This window comes from Scardinius erythrophthalmus (assembly GCF_964197995.2).
Source record: "Scardinius erythrophthalmus genome assembly, chromosome: 20".
NCBI classification, from domain to species: Eukaryota; Metazoa; Chordata; class Actinopteri; order Cypriniformes; family Leuciscidae; genus Scardinius; species Scardinius erythrophthalmus.
Genome location: NC_138240.1, coordinates 20,821,572 through 20,844,863, shown reverse-complemented (window position 1 = coordinate 20,844,863; position 23,292 = coordinate 20,821,572). Strand labels below are relative to the sequence as shown.

The 23,292-nt window shown below is 38.0% G+C and overlaps 1 protein-coding gene across 1 annotated transcript in view; it reads right to left on the bottom strand.

The window, feature by feature from the left end:
- ncor2 (nuclear receptor corepressor 2) overlaps window positions 1-23,292 on the bottom strand; it is a 121,705-nt gene that overhangs the window by 64,312 nt on the left and 34,101 nt on the right. The window contains exons 2-4 of the mRNA XM_081349567.1: window positions 20,738-20,928; window positions 19,693-19,823; window positions 1,461-1,638 (exon numbers count right to left, since the gene is read on the bottom strand). Coding sequence (XP_081205693.1) covers window positions 1,461-1,638; window positions 19,693-19,823; window positions 20,738-20,833 — 405 coding nt within the window. The 5' untranslated portion in view covers window positions 20,834-20,928. The remainder of the gene's footprint in view (window positions 1-1,460; window positions 1,639-19,692; window positions 19,824-20,737; window positions 20,929-23,292) is intronic.

Below are 23,292 nucleotides of genomic sequence, written 5' to 3'. Positions count from 1 at the left end.
CATCGTGCCTCTTTCCGCACAATTTGACTCATCTCCTGAGTCTTATTGTTCCTCTGAGGAAGAGAATAGTGCGAGTCTCTCAAGCAGTCAATAAACACTCTCAGTATTGGCTATGTGATGTACACTTGGCAAAACCTGATACAGTCTGGTGACACCTACAGTTGTAAAGCACCAGAAATGAATCTCACATGGTGTGAGGCAGCAGTATGTTGTTATAAAGAGGCTGCATATACTCCACATACACACACACACACCCTTCACAAAGCCCCTGACCTAGAAAAGAGAGTTCTTAAGATGTTGCAGAGTTATTCCAAACATCTGCCTGTGCCGTTTACCGTTACACCACATTCATTCACATATTCATTCCTTCACAACCTAACAAATAAAGCCACAGCTGCCAGAGTCAGAAGTCAGAGATTCTGCTATTACTGACATAACTCTCTAAGATGCTTTTAGACACTCACAACCCAAACAGTATCTAGACACACATATCTGTTCAGTGTTTCCCACAGGATTTTTGTTAAACTTTGGTGGGTGGTCCTCTGCCCCTCTAAGGGGGTTCGGGGGCATGCCGAGCTTTTATTTTGACAGAAAATGAAGTCAACCTTTTATTTTGGTGGAAAACAAGTTTACAAACGAGTCTCATTACAAATCTAGTGAAATGCTGTAATTGACAACTATGCAAATGTCAACAATAATGCGTAACTGCATTCCTTCATGCAAGCTAAACTCAGCACATGCAGTTCACTGCATTCATTCACTGTGAACTGAGACGCAGAGGTGATCCACAGATAAATCAATGTATGGGAAACACTGCTGTTCTTAGCAGGCTTGTGTGGTGGTAAATGGCAGTGTTGACCGGGTGATAAAAACTCAGGCCAACGGAAAATGACAAGCTGATTTACGATGCCAATAAATATGGACTAAGTGATAATCTGCTGAACAGCCTTATTATCACTCTTCTCTACAATCAATCCATGTTCAGCATGCAGCATCCTTTCTATAGCCTAATCCCACAATAATCACAACGCACAAGCCTGAGGATTCAGAGCCAGAACGTTAACTTTAAAGCTTCTTATTCTCCTATGCATCACGATTCTGAATTTTGTTTTTTCCCCACGTGTACGATCGAGCCAGATTGTGTGCCATATTGTGCTTGCTGCCAATCACACAAAACCACTGAACAAATATATACCTTTAAGCAATTTAATGCATCACTGAAGTATTAATTAAAAAAAAAAAAAAAAAAAAAAAAAAAAGATCTTACTGACCCTAACCTTTTGAGTCGTAGTGTAGATTTGAGACAAAAAGTTAAAACAAGTTCTTGGTTGTAGACTATAATTGGCAATTCACTGGTATCTTGATTCCAGCCAAAGGCAGAAATATCCAGTAATTAGCAGCAATAGTTACTAATCTGGCATCTGGGTTTTAACAACAGTCTGTAAATTAGATTTGCTGACCTTTCCCATTTCCTCAGCTCCACCCACAGTGAGGGGCTGACGATGGGCTGAGCGACGAATAAGAGAATCCGTCCCGATTTCCAAGCGAGGACGCTTCATCTCAGAGTACTCCACTTCTGATTGGCTGCTGTGGTCCTGCAGGTAAATGTGTTCATATCGGATGTGAGACTCTTGACCTCTGTAGAGGAAGAAAAGAGCAGGAGGAGAAGTGAATTATGGGTAAGATTAATCTAATTTCAAAAGAATGTCAGGATGAAAAGGTTGACGAAGTGGATTCATCATTTTACACACACTTAAGTTGACATTTTACAGTAGTTACATCAACAAAACACAACAGACCTCAGATGGGTGAATTCCAGTAATACAAGACACTTTATATTCATAAGGAGGGCAAGACTTAATTTTATTCATTGGGAATTAATTGGATCATGAAAAAGTGGGTGTTTCAAACCAGAATGAAGTCAAACTAAATGTGTAACATCAACTAGCAATTAATAATTACTGCATTAATTAACAAAATCTTGGAAAGGCTGCACTGCCTAAAAAGTTGACTTTAAACAACACTCATAACATATTTATTTCTAACAATTGAGGAAAAAAACATTGTCCAATAAAATCTACAAAATACAATACAATGTCATGGATGACTGAGAATCCCCATAGACATATGAACCAGCACTTATCACCAGCACTAGACATCCATTAAGGATGGGTCCAATGAAACAACCAGTAATACAAGGCCAGTCAGGACAGGGCATGATCTCTGCAATTACTCCACAAATCATCGGATAAGTACAGGCCTCTCGGACCAAAGATGAGTATAACCATGGCAATGTTTGAGTGCTGGAGGGAGGCAACAGTGCCTTGCGGTGCTTGGTACAGGAGTGAGCCTTTTCACACAAGAGTGCGAGTAGTGAACTGACCTTGATGGTGGTGGAAAGATTGTGCGATATAAGAGGAAAAGAGAGGTGCTTGAACGTCACACAAATACATTATTCACATCAATCTCACATACACACATCTCTTGTTCTCGCTTTAAGTCAACCTAACATCTGTCCTTCCTGTGTTATATCTGATTCTACAACGCAGCAATAATACTGAGTGTGATTGGTTGCCAATGCTTCATCCTAGACCAAAGTTTGGGATTATATATTGATATGATAAAAAGAATAATATGTTTTTATTATTATTATTACTATTACTATTTAAATAAGACATTACTATTGTAATATTTCACAGTCAAAAAAGAAACTAAGTAATAATTGAACAGCACCCCACTGAGAGAACAGTACAACTGTAAAATGACATTACTTATGGTTGCCACATATTGAGTTCCCAAATGCACGTTATAAGCGACCCAAACTTATATTTTATTTTGATTAATCATGTAGCCCTACATGTACGGATTTTGAATGAGGCACTAATGGGGTGATTTTCTGTACTTTGTGTGATCAAGTGGTTCACTTCACAGGCCTTCCTGTAGCTCAGACTGATCAAGAGCAAACACATATACACACATAAACCCAATAACCCTAAACGGCAATAGTACACATCACACTAAAACCACATGGACACACACACACACACACAGCTTAAAAAGACTTTCCCATCCTGTGCCAAAGCCAGAGATCAGACACATATGAACACACTAAAAACACACACATGCACACAATATCACATCTACACATCCGCATTAGTTTCCCCAGAGATCACGCACACTGCAGACTGTGTCTGTTATACATTTATAAAAACTAATATCAACAATATCTTGCACATACTTTGAATTTAAATAAGTAAGAAACAATTAGAGGTGAAATAAGGTCATTAAGATTATTAAGACAAACTAGACAACTGAGGTTTAAAACTATAGCGCTTATGTATAAATGGGTGCGCCTAAATATGTGGATTGTACTCCATTGAGAACAAGAATGGGTGTATCCCTCATATCAATTACATGGTCTACCCAGCTTAAATAAACAGTACACACAGACTCCAGCACAGAGCGTGATTAATACAAACAAAGGCAGACGTAAATGCATGCGTGCGTGCCAGTACCACACCACACAGACAATGAAACAGAGAGCAGGAACATTATAATGATATATGAATACTACAGGCAAAACAAGACACTTTAAGAGCATTTGAAGCGAGGAGAGGAAAAGATGTCAGACCGCGTTCCTTATTATATAATCACACACAACTGCTCAATCCTGGCCTGGAATCAGAATCAGACAGTTCACAGAACCAAAGTCACATTGGAATTGGTTTTGATTGAACTTGCATTGTGTGAATAACCATTATTACATCAAATTGTTGAAACTGAAACAATATGGTTTCTATAATAGATGATATCAATAATGATAGCTAGAAAGTAGGATGGCCAATTTCATACAGATTAAAAAATGCTAGCAAATAAGATGTAACTGGCCAAGCAGCAGGGATGTGCAGAGAACTCCTCAGGGGCAGGGGCTCAAATGTAAAAAAGGGGCATATATGCTCATCAAGGTTGCATTTATTTGATCAAAAATACAGAAAAAAACAGTAATATTGTGCAACATTACTACAATTTAAAATAATGGTTTTCTATTTTAATATACTTATAACCTTTAATACTTTTTCAGGATTCTGAGTTTAAAAAGTAAAAAAAAGAACAGCATTTATTTAAAATAGAAATATTTTGTACCAATACACTATCGTTCAAAAGTTTGGGGTCAGTCATTTGTTTTTGTTTTGTTTTTATAAATCAATACTTTTATTCAGCAAGGCTGTGTTAAATTGATAAAAAAAAAATGATAGTAAAGAATTTCTATTTTAATTAAAGGTACAATATGCAAGAATTTTGTATCAAAATATCCAAAAACCACTTGCACAGTGTTATACATTTCTTTCAATTGTGTACTTACGTTATCCTAAATGTTTAAATAGAGCCGGTCCCTTGTCACTTGTCGCCTGTCAATGTAATAATAATATCCGCGTTATCCCTGGTTTTCACTTGTACTGCCATAGTAACCATGGCCGCATGGCGATAGACGTGGCCAACTGTGTAACGTATCTAGCGGCACGCTCGCGCTGTTGTCGTTTCGTTCAAACATTATGGACCATGGCAAGCAGACTTTAGGACAAAAATAAAAATAAAACGAGGATCAATATCTAATCAGTGTGGCGTTTTCGAGATGCCGAGAGCTCCACGTCCGCGACAAACTTCGACTTGACACACGCCTCTCTTGCATGTACTTTATTAGACAGGTGAGCAAATGTACATAAAACGAATCAATGTTATAAAGCTCAACGGGATGAGATGTTAGAATATGATCAGTATGTTATTCTAATGTTGATCTAGCTTACTGCTAGTCTCATACAGCCAACAAACTAACACATAGAATAACATTATAACTTTCAACACACTCAAATGCAGTTTAGTGTGATAGTGTAGACCTAGTGAAACAGCGCTGCGTTACCTCACAATTTCAATTTGTTACATAAACTGACAAGTTTGAGTAGTAATTCAGCACTTGCGGGTAGTTCGGTAGAAAGAAATGTCCTCATTCCTTTGTATCCGCAGGACTCGCGTGTGGCGCTGATATCTGTCTCTCATTAGCGATCGCGACCTGCTTCATACCACAGTCATGTTAAAAAACATGAATGTATTCACTCATCCATTAACATTATTTTCCATTAAAATTATAAGATCAAGTTCCATGATTCTACTTATTCACTGCGTCATCAGTCTTCGCCTTTGTTATTATAAGAGGTTAGCGACCCCAAGCGGCAAAAAAAATTACATTGTAGCCTTAAATGCTGTTCTTTTTTACTTTTTATTCATCAACGAATCCTGAAAAAAGTATCATAGGTTTCAAAAAAACATTAAGCAGCACAACTGTTTCCAACATTGATAATAAATCTGCATATTAGAATGATTTCTGAAGGATCATGATCATACTATTGCTGCATGCTTATCAAAAATGTCAAAATAATAAAGTCCTTTGATGTCACCATTTCGCCTGTTGTTGTCAGCCTACACTTCACATAATAGGCCTGTAGGTGGCGCCTGGGCATCATTAAACCAACTATGATAGTCTGATCAAATGGTAAACGGTGTATAAATAGATAGACTAAATACAAGAGACTCGAATAATAACTTACCATTAATGCTACTTTTGGTGCTGGTTTTGTGCAGTGCTTTGTAGTCAATTAACATCCATTGTTTCAACGACGCAGATTCAGATCGCTTCATAAATGTAAATTCGTCAGTCCATGTCATTTTCTAACGATTTATGAATGACCAGAAAATTACCGCTCCACTTCACATTGTCCAATAAAACGTTAACTTCTTGTGCCAGATGATGATTGGTCGGTGTATTATACATGACAAACAGGCATCAATGAATTATGTAATATTTTAAAATATGTAATATGTGGATTTTTAACTGAATCGACATACTACCTTTGATTATTATATTTTTTTCTGCCGTCGAGCCATATACACTAGTGCATTTTCGCTTTAAAACGCATAACTTTTGCTACAGTTTCGCCTGCCGTCCACACTATGGTTTTTAGACCCTCGAAAATGGAGACTGACCCCCTCAGTCAAGTCCGAAGCAAGACACACGCAAGTGACGCACGCAACCCATAGCAATGCGTTTTGGCAACGACACCTCAGACTGACAGAAACTTGAAGTTTTTTTACACATGTTAATTATAATCAAATGCATTTTGTTTTATTGACCACAATATTATCTTTGATATTTGTTTGAGAGGGGCACTTTTGATTAATTCTGAAAAAGGACAGAGACTTGAGCCCCCCTTTTTCTTGTCTCAGCCTCAGACGTCACGCCCATCTGATGCATATGGTACACTTTTCTGGAAACACTTCAGGAGTTTCGAAGTCGCAATCTGATTTGTTGAATTCTACAGGATGTCTGCGAGACGTGTTTGTCGCATTCTTTAACAGTCCGCCTGGAAACAAATGCGTGATCCCAAAATCCCTCGTGGAAGAACGCCATTGTGTTTACAACTTGACAATGAGCGCTTACCAGGTTCAAATAAACGCTGGACTTTAGTATGTTAAGTTCGCAGCTCCATTGTTGCAGTAAACTTGCACGTTCTTGAATGAATAATTTATTAGATGCACACCGGTCTGTTATTGTAGAGACATCGACATTATATTTTCACGCCCCTAAACATGATGCGGAACAAAATGAACTGTGATTGGATGCGTTATATGTCAGTCAAATGTCCTCTTGGATGGTCCTTGGCCAAGAAAAGCTGAGAGAGTCCAGACCTTCTGCCGTCAGTATGAAGGTCTGGCTACGTGAGACTACCCTTTTTCCTACCGCAGTGAAGCAACAAATCACGCGGTTAGGCAGTTAACTGCTCCAACCCAGCGAGCAAGTGATCGCGTTGGCGCCCCCATGACCTGATTAAATTGTCTGCTATATTATTACTGCTTCTTATTTATTAAATCCAGGCAATTGGTTGATGAAACATTGATTAAAATTAAGATACAATTTATGCTAAATGAAATTCACTTTAAAGAAGGGCTTTCGTTTTACAAAACAAAACTTAATGAAGTGGTCAAAATCATGTCTGACCCACTCCATATGTCTCCCGATATATTGCCCATCTTATGATCCTATCTTACTCATGCTGTTCACTTTTCATATAATCAACATAAATTAAATAAAATAAAAAATAACATTATATTATTTCAACATAAATATGAAACTAAACGCATTTTCTTTAATGGCTACAACACGTATAGTACAGTACAGTGAAATGTAATGTCGGAGCGGGGTTTGAGCAAACACAGTTTTACCGGTGAGCATGTGGGGGGGAGGTGTGATTTTCAAATAAAAATCAAATAATTCCCAGCGATCATCGAATATCATTTTTGCTTAAAACGGCCATCCCTAACATCCATCATTTTTGCCCAGTTATTTATGGGATGATGCAATAGGCTATTTCGGTTCGTTTTTGAGTTGAAAAATTCAAATTATTAACACAGGCTAATAAACATATTAACAACAATAACATGAAATAATATTTATTTCTATAACTTTGTTTTTTTTCGATATCTTTTGAGTTTAATAGTTATTATGGAACAGTTTTTGTCATCGTTTGTAACCCATTTTTTGTACAATAAATTATTCAAAGTTTCAACAAGTTGCATTTGGACTGTTACCCGAAAAACAATGTCTAAATAGGAATTGAAGTTTAGCCCAACTCACCAGAACTAAGCAATGTTGGGGCATGTTGAGCACGGCTTGTTCTTTCAGTAGCTTTCTCTTCTTTTGCCAGTCACCAATGTTCTGTTTGAATAATGTCATCCGGCTGCTTGCGCCATTAACTGTAACTTATAGCCTATACCACATAAGAGAGGTATCGCTATAAGCACTTGCAATTAAAATCTAACTCCAGCTGTTTATGTTATGCTTTTGTCTTGTATGCCTTTGTTTGTGTATTTAATTGAACATTATCTGCAAAAAAATAAATAAAAATGTTGCGGTAATGACCTCACCACGCGGTAGGCATCTCATTACTGCGGGAATGTGGTAATCGTCACAGCCCTAATTAAAATATGATAATTCCAGCGGAACAGAAGAAAAGATTGACAGGATTACATCAAAGCCCTGGTGTGTTTGTGTCTGGAATTGAAGTGTGTTCAAGTTTGTTTGTTTGTCTATCTGCACCGGTGAATTCACTAGTGGGTTCACTGGTGGAACTAATCTAAACCAAAGCAAAGGTAGCACGTACATTAGCAAAACACAATCTGTGAAACAGTGTTTAGAGGAAAAATACTGAAACACTATAACCAAAATCATCCCATTTCAATAGGTGCTTGGCACTTACATAATCATTTCACACTGCAGCTTCCATCCATGCTCTCACTCTCTTTCTGTGAGAGGGCAAGATAATCTGATCTGCAGGCAGAATTCGTCATACACACAGTCACACAGACAAGAGAGTGACACAGAGAGAGCTTTAACTGGCCCCTGACCTCATTCTGAATTGAGGACAGATCATGCGTGCTGAGTGTTTGAACTATTGTAGAGGAACTTTGCTCTTGTACTGCTGCCATGCTCTCTGTCTCTCCTTTTCTCCCTCTACCATCATTCCATCTCACTCTTTCACTAGCACGCTTTCCAACCCTTTTCCTTTCCATCCATGTTGCTTTGATCTCCCTCTATCCCTTATTATCTCTCGTTCTGCAGAGGATAAAAGGTGATTAGACCACAAAACACTGTTTCAACCCCTACCACTTATGTCATCACAAAACAACAAAAAAAGGCTTATGTCTTTAAAAGACCAAAGACAGGTCACAATTTACACAGCCAAAACTTGACCAAAATAAAAAAGGTCTACAATTGATCCAGGTACATTCGATCCTTTGATTCATATTGTGCAGCCTTACTACTCCATAAAATTTTTTTTTGAACTGTACAAGATGTGATTGTGTGTGCTATGAGATTTTCATTTGCACTAGTTGTTTTTCATTTCAACGACCATCAAAAAACAGTTCCGCAGTGGGGAAGAGCAGACATACACATCTTACCCACACACAAACACTTTAGCATTTAGCATAGGTTTAAGACAATTTTTTTATTACATTTATCTCACTGTTTGCTCACTCATTGCATTTTACAATGGGGTAATTTTGTTAAGAGTTTACACAACACAAGCAAGCTTGATTTCAATCTTTGAATTAAATTGAAAAAAGTAGCACAAATACAACAGAATAAAGATACAAATAAAGAGAAAAGTTTTTGGGTAGGTCTAACACTAGCATTCAGAAACTGAATAAAGTATTCAAATGTACAATAACACTGGATAGTCTTTTAGTCCTGACTAAATTATATACATAGGCTATCAATCCTGGTTCCTTACAATTAAAGCTATCTTTTGTTGTTTTGACAACAACAGTAAAGACAGACACATATGGCTGATGTCACTTTAAAAGCTAGAGTTAGAGCTAGCTATTATACTGTCTGTCACACTGTCACACATTATATGCTTATTTACAGTAAGACATAACCGACTGTGTTTACGAGCATACTAACCAAGACCAGAATTTTGACACAATTTTGCATGTTTTTTCCTGTTAGAGCAATACACTCACCTAAAGGATTATTAGGAACACCTGTTCAATTTCTCATTAATGCAATTATCTAATCAACCAATCACATGGCAGTTGCTTCAATGCATTTAGGGGTGTGGTCCTGGTCAAGACAATCTCCTGAACTCCAAACTGAATGTCAGAATGGGAAAGAAAGGTGATTTAAGCAATTTTGAGCGTGGCATGGTTGGTGCCAGATGGGCCGGTCTGAGTATTTCACAATCTGCTCAGTTACTGGGATTTTCACGCACAACCATTTCTAGGGTTTACAAAGAATGGTGTGAAAAGGGAAAAACATCCAGTATGCGGCAGTCCTGTGGGTGAAAATGCCTTGTTGATGCTAGAGGTCAGAGGAGAATGGGCCGACTGATTCAAGCTGATAGAAGAGCAACTTTGACTGAAATAACCACTCGTTACAACCGAGGTATGCAGCAAAGCATTTGTGAAGCCACAACAGGCACAACCTTGAGGCGGATGGGCTACAACAGCAGAAGACCCCAGACTAGCCTGGCCTAGACTAAGCTCCGCCCATCGACCATCTGATTTGTTGGGAGTCACGAGTCCGGCCAATCAATACGGCTGGCGCGGCTGGAAAATGTTCCGCTCTCACATCGAAAGCACTTGCTAACAGGAACTGCTTCAGTGATCATCACACATCAGTTATCTTTAGAAGGTAAGAAAGCAGTAAACGTTCCTGAAGTTGCATTAAATCACTACACTGAAGTTGCAAAACACCTAAATATAATCGATTTATGATGACATGCCCCGTTCACAGTTATTATACTGTGAATTCCCGGTCAATGTCCGTCATTGCAGTGATATGCTTTAACGGAGCTTCACATCAGTGCTAGTGAAACTAAAACCTACTTCTCTCACCATTCGGCCAACTTTTTTTTTTTTTTTACTTTATTTTTCACAAATGTTATTTTACAAAAATAACAAAACAGCAGACCACAAAACAAAAACAGAAACACAGAGCATCTAGTTTGCACACACACAATATCATTAGACTATTACACTTAATATTTCAGCATAATAAACTAGAGTAATACTTGTCAATACCTTAAGGCAGAGTTCTGCTTCATGTAACTGTCCCATTTTTTCCAATAATGTTTACATTTGTCCGAGGCCAACCTTATTGAGAATGTGAGTCTTTCCATTTCGCGAATGTCTGTGATGATCTGAAACCAGTCTGTTTTGGAGGGAACATCTTCACACAGCCATTTGCGTGTTATGGCTTTCTTTGCACCAGCTAATAGTATTGACAGAAGATACTTCTCTGATTTTGTTAGCTCTTGAGGTAGATTACCTAAATAGACTATTGTGAAATCGCATAGCAAGCTCAGTCCAGTTATGCTTTTTATTTCTTTTACCACCATTGACCAGTAGGGTGTAATTTTGGTACAGCTCCAAAAAACGTGAAAATGGTTTGCTTTGATGTCACCGCAGTTTCTCCAACACACAGCTTTGTCTGGATCTTTACATTGTTTACTCTTAACATATGGTGAAATGAAGAAACGTACAATGTTTTTCCATGTAAACTCCCTCCAAGTACCAGAAGATGAGGTATTCATGGCAGTCTTACATATGTTCAACCAATCATCTTCAGAAATTAATATATTTGCTTCTTTTTCCCATGTTTTTCTAATATATGTGGTTGAGAGGTTTCTTGTAGCTTGTAAACATGTATATACCTTTGATATTTGTTTCTTAGGAGCTTTACCTTTGCAAGATTCTAACAGAAGTTTAACCAGTCCAACTTCTTCTTCCATAAATTTTATATTCTTGTCATAATAGTGCCTCAGCTGAAGATATCGGAACAAATCATGTTTTTGTAAATTATATGTCTCTGAAAGTTGTGAGTAACTTTTAAGAACCTTCTTATCTGAAAGAGCCCAATATCCCGTAATGCCTTTTTGAGACCAATGCACAAAACCACAATCTGTCTTTGAAGGTAAAAACTCAGAATCATAGGCTGGCCATCTTAAAAATCTGGCACTCCTCTCAATATTGCTGTTTTTTAGTATTTTAAACCAAATTTCTATTGGTACTGTTATCCAGGAAGGTAGCAATTGTGAATTTAAATGTTTATTGAGAAGAGGTTTATCACCGAGCATGGACTGTAGGGGGGTGTCAAAATATGACTGATCTATTTCCTTCCATTTAGCCTCACATGTTGGGTCACTCCAGCCTATCAATACTCACAGCTGTGCTGCTTTATAGTAATCTTCCAAACATGGCAAAGCCAATCCGCCTTCCTCCTTTTGCAACTGCAATGTGTGGAACTTTATTCTTGGTTTTTGTTTTGCCCAAATAAAATGTGACATCATTCTATTCCAATCATAAAATTGTTTGGGTGGTATCCGAATTGGCAGTGCCAGGAACAAATAGAGAACCCTTGGTAACACATTCATTTTGATAATATCAATCCTATTATACATACTCATTGGCAACAGAGACCACCTCTGTATATCAGCTTTAATATTTGAGGTCAATATAGCGTAATTTTCTTCAAACAATCTAGAAAGATCTTTTGGAATTTGGATTCCTAAATATTTTATTTTGTTATTTTTCCAGTTGAATTTTGACAATTTTATAATATCTATGGATGGGTGATAGTTAAATGAGATAATCTGAGTTTTCTGCAAATTTAATTTGTATCCTGAATAGGTACCAAATTCTTTAAGTAAGGACAAGAGGTTGGGTAAACTCACTTTAGGGTTAGATAATGTTAAGAGGATATCATCAGCATACAATCATGCTTTATGTTCCGAGTCTCCTATGGTAATACCTGAGATGTTTTTATGTTCTCTGATTGCTTGAGCAAGAGGTTCTATAAAGAGAGCAAAAAACGTCGCACTAAGGGGGCAGCCCTGTCGACAGCCTCTTTCTAAATTCACAGTGTCGGAAAGGTCCCCATTTATTTTAATTCTGGCAGATGGCGAGTCATACAAAGATCTTATACATCCAATAATTTTACTATTAAATCCAAATCTGTTTAAAACTAGGTACAAATATTCCCAACCAACGGAATCAAATGCTTTTTCAGCATCGAGACTAACGGCTATTGATTCTTTATTTTTCATTTTATCAAAAAGATGGAGGGCCCACCTTACATTATCATGAGTTTGTCGGTTTCGGACAAATCCAGATTGATCTGTGTCTGTTAGTTCAGGGACAATTGATTCAAGCCTCTTGGCTAATATTGTTGCAAATATACGGTAATCAATGTTTAAAACCGATATTGGCCTATACGAACCACATTCAATTTTGTCTTTGCCTGGTTTGTGGATAACTGAAATCACCGCCCGTTTCCAGGATGGTGGTATTTCTCCTCCTGTTAAGACGTGGTTAAAACAATTTTTAAGTTGGGGAATAATTAATTGTCGGAAATGTTTGTACCACTCTGCGGGGTAACCATCCTCACCTTTTGTTTACTTTCAATTTAGAAATTGTTCTACTAATTTCCTCCTCTGTTATTAATTGATTTAACCTTTCGTTCTGTTCTGTTCCTATTGATGGTAGGTCAAGCGAGGACAGGAAACGGCTTGTAGCTTCTTGATCCATTGGGTGTGGTTGGGTATATAGTTGCGTATAGAAAGCTGTAAAAGAATTTTGTATGTCTTTCAAATTATAGCGTATAATGTCATCTTGGGGGTTTTTCACCTTGTGTATAAATCTATCAGCCTGCTGTTTACGTAACCTCCAAGCAAGAAGTTTCTTAGCTTTGGGACCATTTTCATAGTAGTTTTGCTTCATAAATTTGGTTTTCTTTTCTATTTGATCCTCGTAAGTCCTGTTTAAAGTTTGCTTTATTTCTGCTATATTTTTTAATAAGTCATTATTACTATTTTGCATATGTTCTTTTTCAAGGGTCTTTAATTCTGCGGTCAAATCATTGATACGCCTTTCTCTTTCTTTTTTCTTCAAAGATGACCACATAATCAATTTTCCCCTAAGAACGGCCTTTGAGGCGTCCCATAATATACTTGGAGAAGTGCAAGTGTCATTGTTATAGTCTGTATAGTCTCTAATTTCTTTTTCAACAAAATTATGAAATTCACCATCTTTTAAAAAACTGGTGTTCAGTCTCCATAATGTTTCTTTACGGTCATTATCCAAATGTAATGTTAAACATACGTCTGCATGATCGGATATGTCCTTCACTCCTATTTCGCATTCTATAATTCTATGTCTGTCAGCGTTTAGCATAAAAAAATAGTCTAATCGTGAATGCACACGATGAGAATGAGAAAAGAAAGTATAACTCCTGTTTGTTGGATACAAATTTCTCCATACATCCATCATCCCAACTTCCTACCATTCGGCCAACTTAACGTTATATTGTGAATAGATTATCAACACGAATGAATTCACTCACGTCTGCTGCGGTTTTTGTGTTGTTCACATCGCTTCACTGAACAGCAGCGTCCATTCCGTAAGGGCTCTTAGTAAAAAAATTGCGCATATTTGGAGAAATATTGCTTTATTCTCACATGATTGCAAAATAATTTGTCATACAGATTCAGAATTACCATTATGCAATTTTGAAGAGCTGAAAGGGCATCAAGCGCGAGCTCTGACGCCCTGACGCGACACGAGCTCCCTATTCCTGATTTAGTTATCTCCGCGCTCTCTCATTTGACGAATAACGTTAGTTGTCAATCATCTCACTTTGCACGTTTCTGGATGACGCTGTCCTGTATACTTCCTAGTTTGTATCGTCATGATAAACAGTCAAACAAACATTTCACACATCAAAAATAAAGAGAAAAAAAACACTGTTACAATATGGTTTGTGTGTGATTTTAATGCAATTCTGGGTATACTCGTATGAATAATGTTCACATTATGCATACAAAAGCAGGTGTAGCGATTAGCTGCAAATAAAATGCTAAATATAACATACACATATATATATATACACACATATATACATATATAATATATATATATACATATACACACACATATATACACATATATACACACATATATACACTATATATATATATATATATATATATATATATATACACACACGTGTGTGTGTGTGTGTGTGTGTGTGTGTGTGTGTGTGTGTGTGTATATATATATATATATATTTTAGACGTTTTAGAATTTCAAAACAGTAAAAAAATTAAAAATTAAAAAATTAAATATAGCATTTTTTGTGTAAATCTATGTTTATTTTTTTTGTTTTTATTAGTGCCCTTTATAAAAAATAACAATATATGACATTTTAATGTGTTTCTTTGTATACAGTCCTTGAAAATGTCATACGGTAAAACTAAGTGATTTTTTGAAATAAATTAAATTTGATATTCATGACATGGTTAAATACAACCAAGAATGTAATAGTTGATCTGTAAGTATTCTATAACAAGTTGCAAAATATAAACACCTACACCACAAATACTAGATATTTTGTTTTTTAACGACTACAGCATGTCATCTATGGACATTTGTTCTATTTTTTTGCTAGAAATTAGTCAAAAATGCCTTGAAGTTATATGTATATATATATATATATATATCACTCCTCCATTATTTTCATGAACAATGTAAACAAACAAAGTATTTATTTTTATTTATTTTAAAATTCAATGTTTTACCATATGACATATTTTGTTTTACCGTATGACATAGTACAATTTCAATGTTTCATTGCATTTTTAATGTAATAAATTGATGTAGGCCAATTCAGAATGATTTAAAAAAAACACAAGGCATCTCAAGTGAACCTTTGATTAACAGTAGAATATATTTCCCAATACTTGAACATTTATTTTAGTCAACTCAACTCTCTTTCAGTAAAAGGAACACATAGGACGTGCTATATGTAATACATGACAATATCAGTCAGATTTACAACAGTGAGATAACTTGTGAAAAATTCATTTTTTAACATTCAGTTAAAAAAGAACAGTAACATTCATGTCTGCTATCAAAAGGTTATGAACAACCTAATCTCATATAATTTACAGTAATAGCTCATATAAAAAAATTCATCACTTTTTCACGAAAAACGTATAACAAATAACAGTAACATTGTGGAGACAAACAGACGAGTATATCTGAGACGAGTATGTCTGAGACGAGTATATCTCAGATGAGTATGTCTGAGACGAGTATGCCAGACAATTATTTCTGAGACAAGTATTTCAGAGACGAGTATTTCTGATACGAGTATATCTCAGACGACTATGTCTGAGACGAGTACGCCAGACAATTATTTCTGAGACGAGTACATCTGAGACGAGTACTTCTGAGACGAGTATTTCTGATACGAGTATATCTGAGACGAGTATATCTCAGACGAGTATTTCTGAGACGAGTATTTCTGAGACGAGTACATCTGAGACGAGTACATCTGAGACGAGTACTTCTGAGACGAGTACATCTGAGACGAGTACTTCTGAGACGAGTATGCCAGACAATTATTTCTGAGACGAGTATTTCTGAGACAAGTATGTCTGAGACGAGTATGCCAGACAATTATTTCTGAGACGAGTACATCTGAGACGAGTACGTCTGAGACGAGTATGCCAGACAATTATTTCTGAGACGAGTACATCTGAGATGAGTAAATCTGAGACGAGTACATCTGAGACGTATCATATACTCTCACAGTTATACCTTTCCCTCCTCTTGGCTAGGTTCTCCTCTCTAGCTGCAGGATCTGCCCTTAGCTTTGCACGGAAATGTGCACCCCTCTCCTTACTAGAGAGAGGCATCTGTAATGTGAAAAAATGCTTGAAATAGGCAGAAATATATTATATATGTTAATATTAATTCATAGTAGCTGTACAAACTATATATGTGATAAAACAATTAAGAAATAACTAAATTCAGTTAAATGCTCTGTGTCATGTGGTATAACAACATGTCATACGGTAAAATCATTTGTCCGTATGACATTTTTTGTTTGCCCTTATGACAGTTTCATGCTTTGTCATTTATAACAGGCAGTTGCTTGGCCACCTCCTTCCACCTTTACCCTTGACCTTGACTTTTAAACTTTATATTTCACCTGTAAATCAATATTTTTTCAAATTTTAAATGTATTAAACCCTTTTTTGACGTTTGACCATATGACACCCAAATCTGTGACACATGGTAACACACTTGGAAAAGGTGAAATTACCTGAAATTTAGGAGCAAAATCTTAAACTCAACTTCAACTTGGCTGATCTTCAGGGGTCATGAACAAAGCAGTGCGTGCTTACCGTTCTGAATATCAATACTTCTAAACGCTTTCTTTATTCCACTCTGCTCATGTTAATATTGAAATATTTACCAAGGAACACTAAGGTAAGATGACCTAACATTAGAACAGCCTTCTATCTGTACCGTTTTGACTGTTTTTTTTTTTGCTATTATTCTCGTGCACTGACTCGTTCACTAAGCTGACCAACCAATCAGAGTTCTCTCTCTCACCGACGGCCCGATACCGATTTGACATCTGGAAAAAAGCAGACGAGGACCAATTTCAGCCGACTGTGCGGAACCATGCAGAACACACTGAGAAAACTTAGTCAAAAACTGCCAGACGGCCGACCGTCGGCTTGGTGTGTCCCGGGCTTAAAGGTGGTATCAGCGATTTCAGGCCCAAACATAAATGATCACATTCATCTAATATTTCGCTAGCTGCACGCCCCATAAGCATGCTGTCAAAAAAACGCGTCTCTCTAGGTAGCCTAGGCTCTGAGATCTGCACACAAAAACTGCTGTTTTCAGTCTGTTTGGCCAAACAATCAAAACCCAAACAAATAGTGTTCCAACCAATCACCGACAGGGGCGGGTGTTGTGAGCTTTTCGCGTGCAGCCGTCATAGGCAGCCGTGCACGAGCGCAAAACCTCACAACACCCGCCCCTGTCGATGATTGGTTGGAACACTATTTATTTTGGTTTTGAGTGATGTTGATACCAACTGTTTTTGTGTGCAGATCTCAGAGCCTAGGCTACCTAGAGAGACGCGGTTTTTTGACAGCATGCTTATGGGGCATGCAGCTAGCGAAATATTAGATGAATGTGATCATTTATGTTTGGGCCTGAAATCGCTGATACCACCTTTAAAGGGACACTTCACCCATTTGCATTAAGCTTTGCATTGTTAGAAACCCAGTCATACTATTGAATGGTCGTGCAACACTCTTTCATTTTTCCCTGATACGGGAGAAATCTGTTATTTACCTCTTACACTTCCTCCTACAATGACGCAAAAATCGTCATTTTGCGTCATTGTAGGAGGAAGTGTAAGAGGGGGGGATTTCTGTTGAGACTACAAGCACTCGTTCCTCAACTCTCCCAGGGGGCGGGACCCGCTCACGCTACAGACCTATTACAGATCAGTGGGTGGGACTTTACTCTCTGAAACTGAAAGCAATATCCTCCATCTTGTTTGAAGCTAAGCTAACAGGCGCTGTGGAGACAGATGTAAAGCTATGACAATAGCGGAGGAGAGTGCTCAATATGATATAGACTAGAGGAAGAGGATTTCGGAAGTCGGATGCTTGAATCAGGTGTTTGTGGCTACCTTTACAAGCCGCATTATAGCGAAGAGCAGCCGAGCCAGAAGACCTGCCTGCCGCGGACGAGGAGCCCGGACTGGCTCGAGTTAGGGCGGACTGGTGGCGCCGGTGATCTCACTATGCAACTACAAACCGCTACGAACACAGAGATAGAGTCCGTCTGCGGCAAAGAATTTCAACGATGACAATTTCTCCTGGACGAAATCTCTGAATCAGACGAGGACACGGACGTTTGTGTTGTGAACTAGTTTCCTAGTTTCGCACCGCATAATGTTCTGACTGAACATCCAGGTACCATGCAATAATTCACCTTTTCGAAAGAAATACAAACGAGGAGTAATGCACTAATGAGTTCGCCAACTAACTAGACATTTTGTGTGAATGTGAAATTAATTTCAAGCTCTGGTGGTAGCTAGCCTTGTAGACGGAAGAGTGATTTCTCTTATAGGCAGATATGCGCTTTCTGGATTAGTGGGAGTGGCTTGCGGAGCTGTGCAATGTGGTGCATTGTGGGAGTTGTTGTCTTTCATACAAATGCGTCCTGAAGTTATTTTTTGTCTTTTCTCGATCACAAAGGCACCAAATTCAAAATTTATTTTACATTTCGACTACATATATGACCCACTTTAAATAAAAAACAATGTTCAAATGGGTGAAATGCCCCTTTAAGTGAAAAACTAACTCACTTAACTTAAAAACTATTGGTTTGAGAATGTTTATGGCAACATATGCAGACTAAATAACTAATATGGCTTCTTCTTTGATAGGATTGCACAGGCATTCCCACTGGAGTAGCACTTCAGAGACCACGCTAAAAGAAAATTCATCCACTCATATCGAAGGTGACATTCTACAGTGTCACTGCATAAGCATTACATAAGAGCAGTAGACTGCTTCAGTCACCTCCTTGAGCCAAGAATGCAGAGTAAAACTGACATGGGCAGTGACAAAACAGGACTTTATGTCCAGTACTACTAAATGCTAGCCTGACTACGTCAGACTTCGTACTTCTGCTCAATTTCATTTAGCTTCTGTACTCAGTCTGAGACAGCGTAATAGCTTTCCGTTTTCCTCCGGCCTGAAAACAGCCGTAGACACTGATTGTACCGTGGATGCATAGATTTACTTCACATAATCTGCAAAAGTCGTTCACAGCCATGTTCACTCCGGTATTTCGCTCGATGGTTTTGTTTTCGCATCATACATGTGTTTACAGTGGAAGTTAGATGCAGCTGAGCATGCGCATAACACACGCCATAACCAAACGTTATGCGATTGGCTTACGGGTAACCAATGATTTTAAACTTCAGACAAGCACGAGAAAGAAAACGCTTTTCAATTATGCCATGCCAGACTCTGTCTACGAAGCAAAGCGAAGTAGCAGAGTTTGGTATTACCAGGCTAACTAAATGCTTCCCTAAAGCAGCATCTTGAATGAGAGTGAAAGTCCCCTCTATTTTGGTCATTGTGGTCACAGCCATAAATTGACAGGACTGAATAGACAAGATCTCAATGGGAAGCAACTGTGACAGCCACAAAATGTTTGTTTGTTTGTTTGTTTGTTTGTGTGTGTGTGTGTGTGTACCTTTCACTGCCTGGCTGGAATTCAGACAGAAGGGATGGTCTACGGCGGTGAGGCTGGGAAAGGGATCCATGGGGCAGATGGGAGCCGTAGTCCCGAGCGTGAGGGTGGTAGTCCACCAGTCCACCAACATCCTAAAATGAACAACACATTTCACAAACTCAGTAAATAAAAATTGCATGAAAAATATGACTAGCTGAAGTATAAGCTATATGGTACTTTTCTACATGAAATGAAATGTTTCCAGATTTAATCATGCCCCTTACAACATGAAAAAAAAAAATCTCAGAACTCAACCCAATGCTTAAAGATATCATACAGCCCTTTAGTTACATCTTAAAGTCTTACTTTTAGCATGAAATTGCTCACGTCATATCAGTCATGCAACCTACTCCTGAAACTAGGCTAATCCATCAATTACAATAAACTTTAATAAAGAGTCTCAAACTCTTAAGTGATACACAGTTACTAAGTTATATTGCTAGTTTAGGCTAAATTTTATTAAGACTAATATTAAGAATGACCAATTTTTGGAGTCAAATGGTATACAAAAACAACATCTGCTTTGTGTCCGACAAAGGACATATTCCAATATGAACAAAGGTTTGGATGAGGAAGTGTTCTACTTTACTGGCTAGGGTTGAGTCCCACTGATCTAGATGTCAGTGGGGTTAATAAGAGCAAACGGTAACGGTAATCTGCGGAATGAAGATGTTAGCTGAGGGTCAAATCTCACATGATTAACAGGTCATATCCTAAGCAAGATAATCCTTTGTTAGCAAATTTGAGCCAAACACCAGAGTCAATGTTCAGATCTATATGTACGTTGCAAAAGTGTGTGCATGCTTAGTAGGGTGTATAATAGCCACAGACACAGATTACTATAACATACAGTATAACAGTGTAACACTTTTTAGCTCAATGGTCAAAAGTGACAGAGGTAACTTGTAAGTGATAAATAATGCTCTTTTTTTTTTTGGATACGAAATTAACACACACAAAAAAAAGGATTTTCAAATTTTTGTTTTGTAGCCAGTAAGTGCAGTACCGTATGGGCTCTCAGCTGCAGAGGTACAGAACTAGCAAGGTGACGAGCGTCCACAGCCCTCCGCCCCTGAGGCACTGGCTGAGGGTGTGAGGACATGCTGACGATGCAACTTCCTCTACACTTTAAAAGTGGGTGTGGTCTTGTCACAAACGCTGTGCATCATGGGGTGTTGACTCCTGGCAGTCACAGACCTGGAAGGAAAAAGAGAAAAAGCATGGTAGATTAATTGTTAATAACAATAATAATAACATTTATTGACACAAAAACAATCTCCTGGGGATTAAGTGCACCTAATTTAAGAAAACAACAAGGAAGGGCAACTGAGAGTTTGATCACAAGTGAGAAAGAGCAAAGCCCCTTTCACACAGAGATTCCGGAAAATACACAAATAATGTCCCGGGATCGTTTGATTTTGGTTCATTCACTCTGCCAGCGATTTTCAAGAATCTGTGAGTGCGTTAACACACATCCCGTAAAGATCCCGTTAAGACACGTGACGTCAGGATGTGTTGTAGAAAAGCCAGTCTAATCTTCCGCTACCGCTCTTTCCAATGCAGTCGTGCACTTGGTGGATTTTTTTACGCAGCGTCTTAAGTTTACTAATGATCTGCGCTTTCGATCTCGAGAAACCACGCTTGAGCATTTTTTTCTGGATTCGGCCGTATACTAAACAGTACAGCATCGCCTACCGTTCCACAAAGCTGCCGAACTATATCAGCTTCAGCGCGGATAGTAAGGAGCTCCTTGGTCTCTGCTTCATTCTAGTTTGCAGACATTTTTTCATTCTTTCTTTTTTTTTTGAGAGAGAGAGAGAGAGAGAGAGAGAGAGAGAGAGAGAGAGAGAGAGAGAGAGAGAGAGAGAGAGAGAGAGAGAGAGAGAGAGAGAGAGAGAGAGAGAGAGAGAGAGAGAGAGAGAGAGAGAGAGAGAGAGAGAGAGAGAGAGAGAGAGAGAGAGAGAAAACACCTGCTGCTGACCAGATACACGTCAGCAAACTGTGTGAATGAATGGATCACTCTGTATCCCCCTCTCATCTCTTTCTATCCTCATTAGGGCAGATGGTGAGCTATCCTGCATGCTAAAACTCCACTTTTCACAGGTACAACAAAAATACACAGTATGGCTAAACAAAGTTAAATGTTCAAAGTCCCTTTAAACCAAGTCAGTTTAATCAGCAACTATCTTGGTAACATCCCTGGCTAGCTATTTTCTATACAACTCTAGCCTACTTGAACCGACAAATCAAATTAAACAATGCCTGGATCATACAATATTGATGTACTTTGTGAAAACAGGCAAAAGAGCTTACTGTAATACATATGCTTAACTCAAAAGACCATGCAGTTATATACAACATGTTCTATTGAGATGGCTGAGAAAATGTGAACTGAACTAGAATAAAACTCCAGCAATTAAGTACTTTACATTTATCTCTATATTTCCATAAAATGCATTTAATCCATGTGTTTTATTCTAGTATTTAATATATATGTTAAGCATCACTGAACAGTCAGGCAGGAGAGACTGGAGGTCCGAGAACGCACTGCAGTCTTAACATTTTGATAACGTCAATCAGAGGTGGTGTTTCCTCATTAACACTGTTTTCACCACAGTGTGAACTGGAGACAAGAAAAGAAATGCACTAGGTGTTGAGAGTGCCAACCCAGCACGGATGAATCCCAAACACACCAGGCAATGCTCATGAATTCAATGGACATGAATACAATGCTCATGCAAAAACGTCATAAGCAAGTGAAACCTACAGGATGGGTTCACATAAAGCAGTGACCTTACAAGAACTATCATAAACAGAAGCCGCAGGGTTGCTTTATAACATGATGCCAAGTAGTGTGACTTGTTTAGTTAAAATACAGGCCTACTTGTGGTATGATGGATGTTCCTACAGCTCAGAAACCTGAAGTAAGCGAAAGGTGAAATAGTAGCAGACCATTTGCCCTTTCACTTGGGTTTCACTAAAGATGTCTTCTTCAGGTGACACAAGACTAGAGATAGTATAAATCAAACAACATTAATATAATTAATAAAAAAAACTATTTTTTAAAAATGTATTAGGCTAGAACATAATTAAGTGCATACATTTCAGTCATGCACTTGGCAAACAAGTTTTGTTGACTATGCATTTTTCCATTGAAATCTTAGACGAGTGTCTGGCGTCACAGGTGTATCTTTCTTACTTCTCGTTAGCCGTTTTTCCACCGTCTGGCCAAACCGTTCTCTTTGCTTAACCGCTCCATTCCGTTCCAATCACACTACTACCCAACCTCTATTTGTGGACATGATACTTTGGCATTATCTGTGCAAATTACCGCTTCTTTTTTATGCATCTGTATTCTGAAAGAGCAAGCACAATAAAGGTTTGCCTGAACGTGTCCATCTTAGTTTTCTGACCTGTGCACTGGAACATGGTCAACTTGGGTCAGAGTGTGTTGTCATTTACAGCTACAACATGCCTCCTTCGAGTTAGCAGCAAAAGACAGCCCATGTGAAGCAAAGTCTCTTGGGAACAGTGACGACATACAGATCTGTGGTGTTCAGT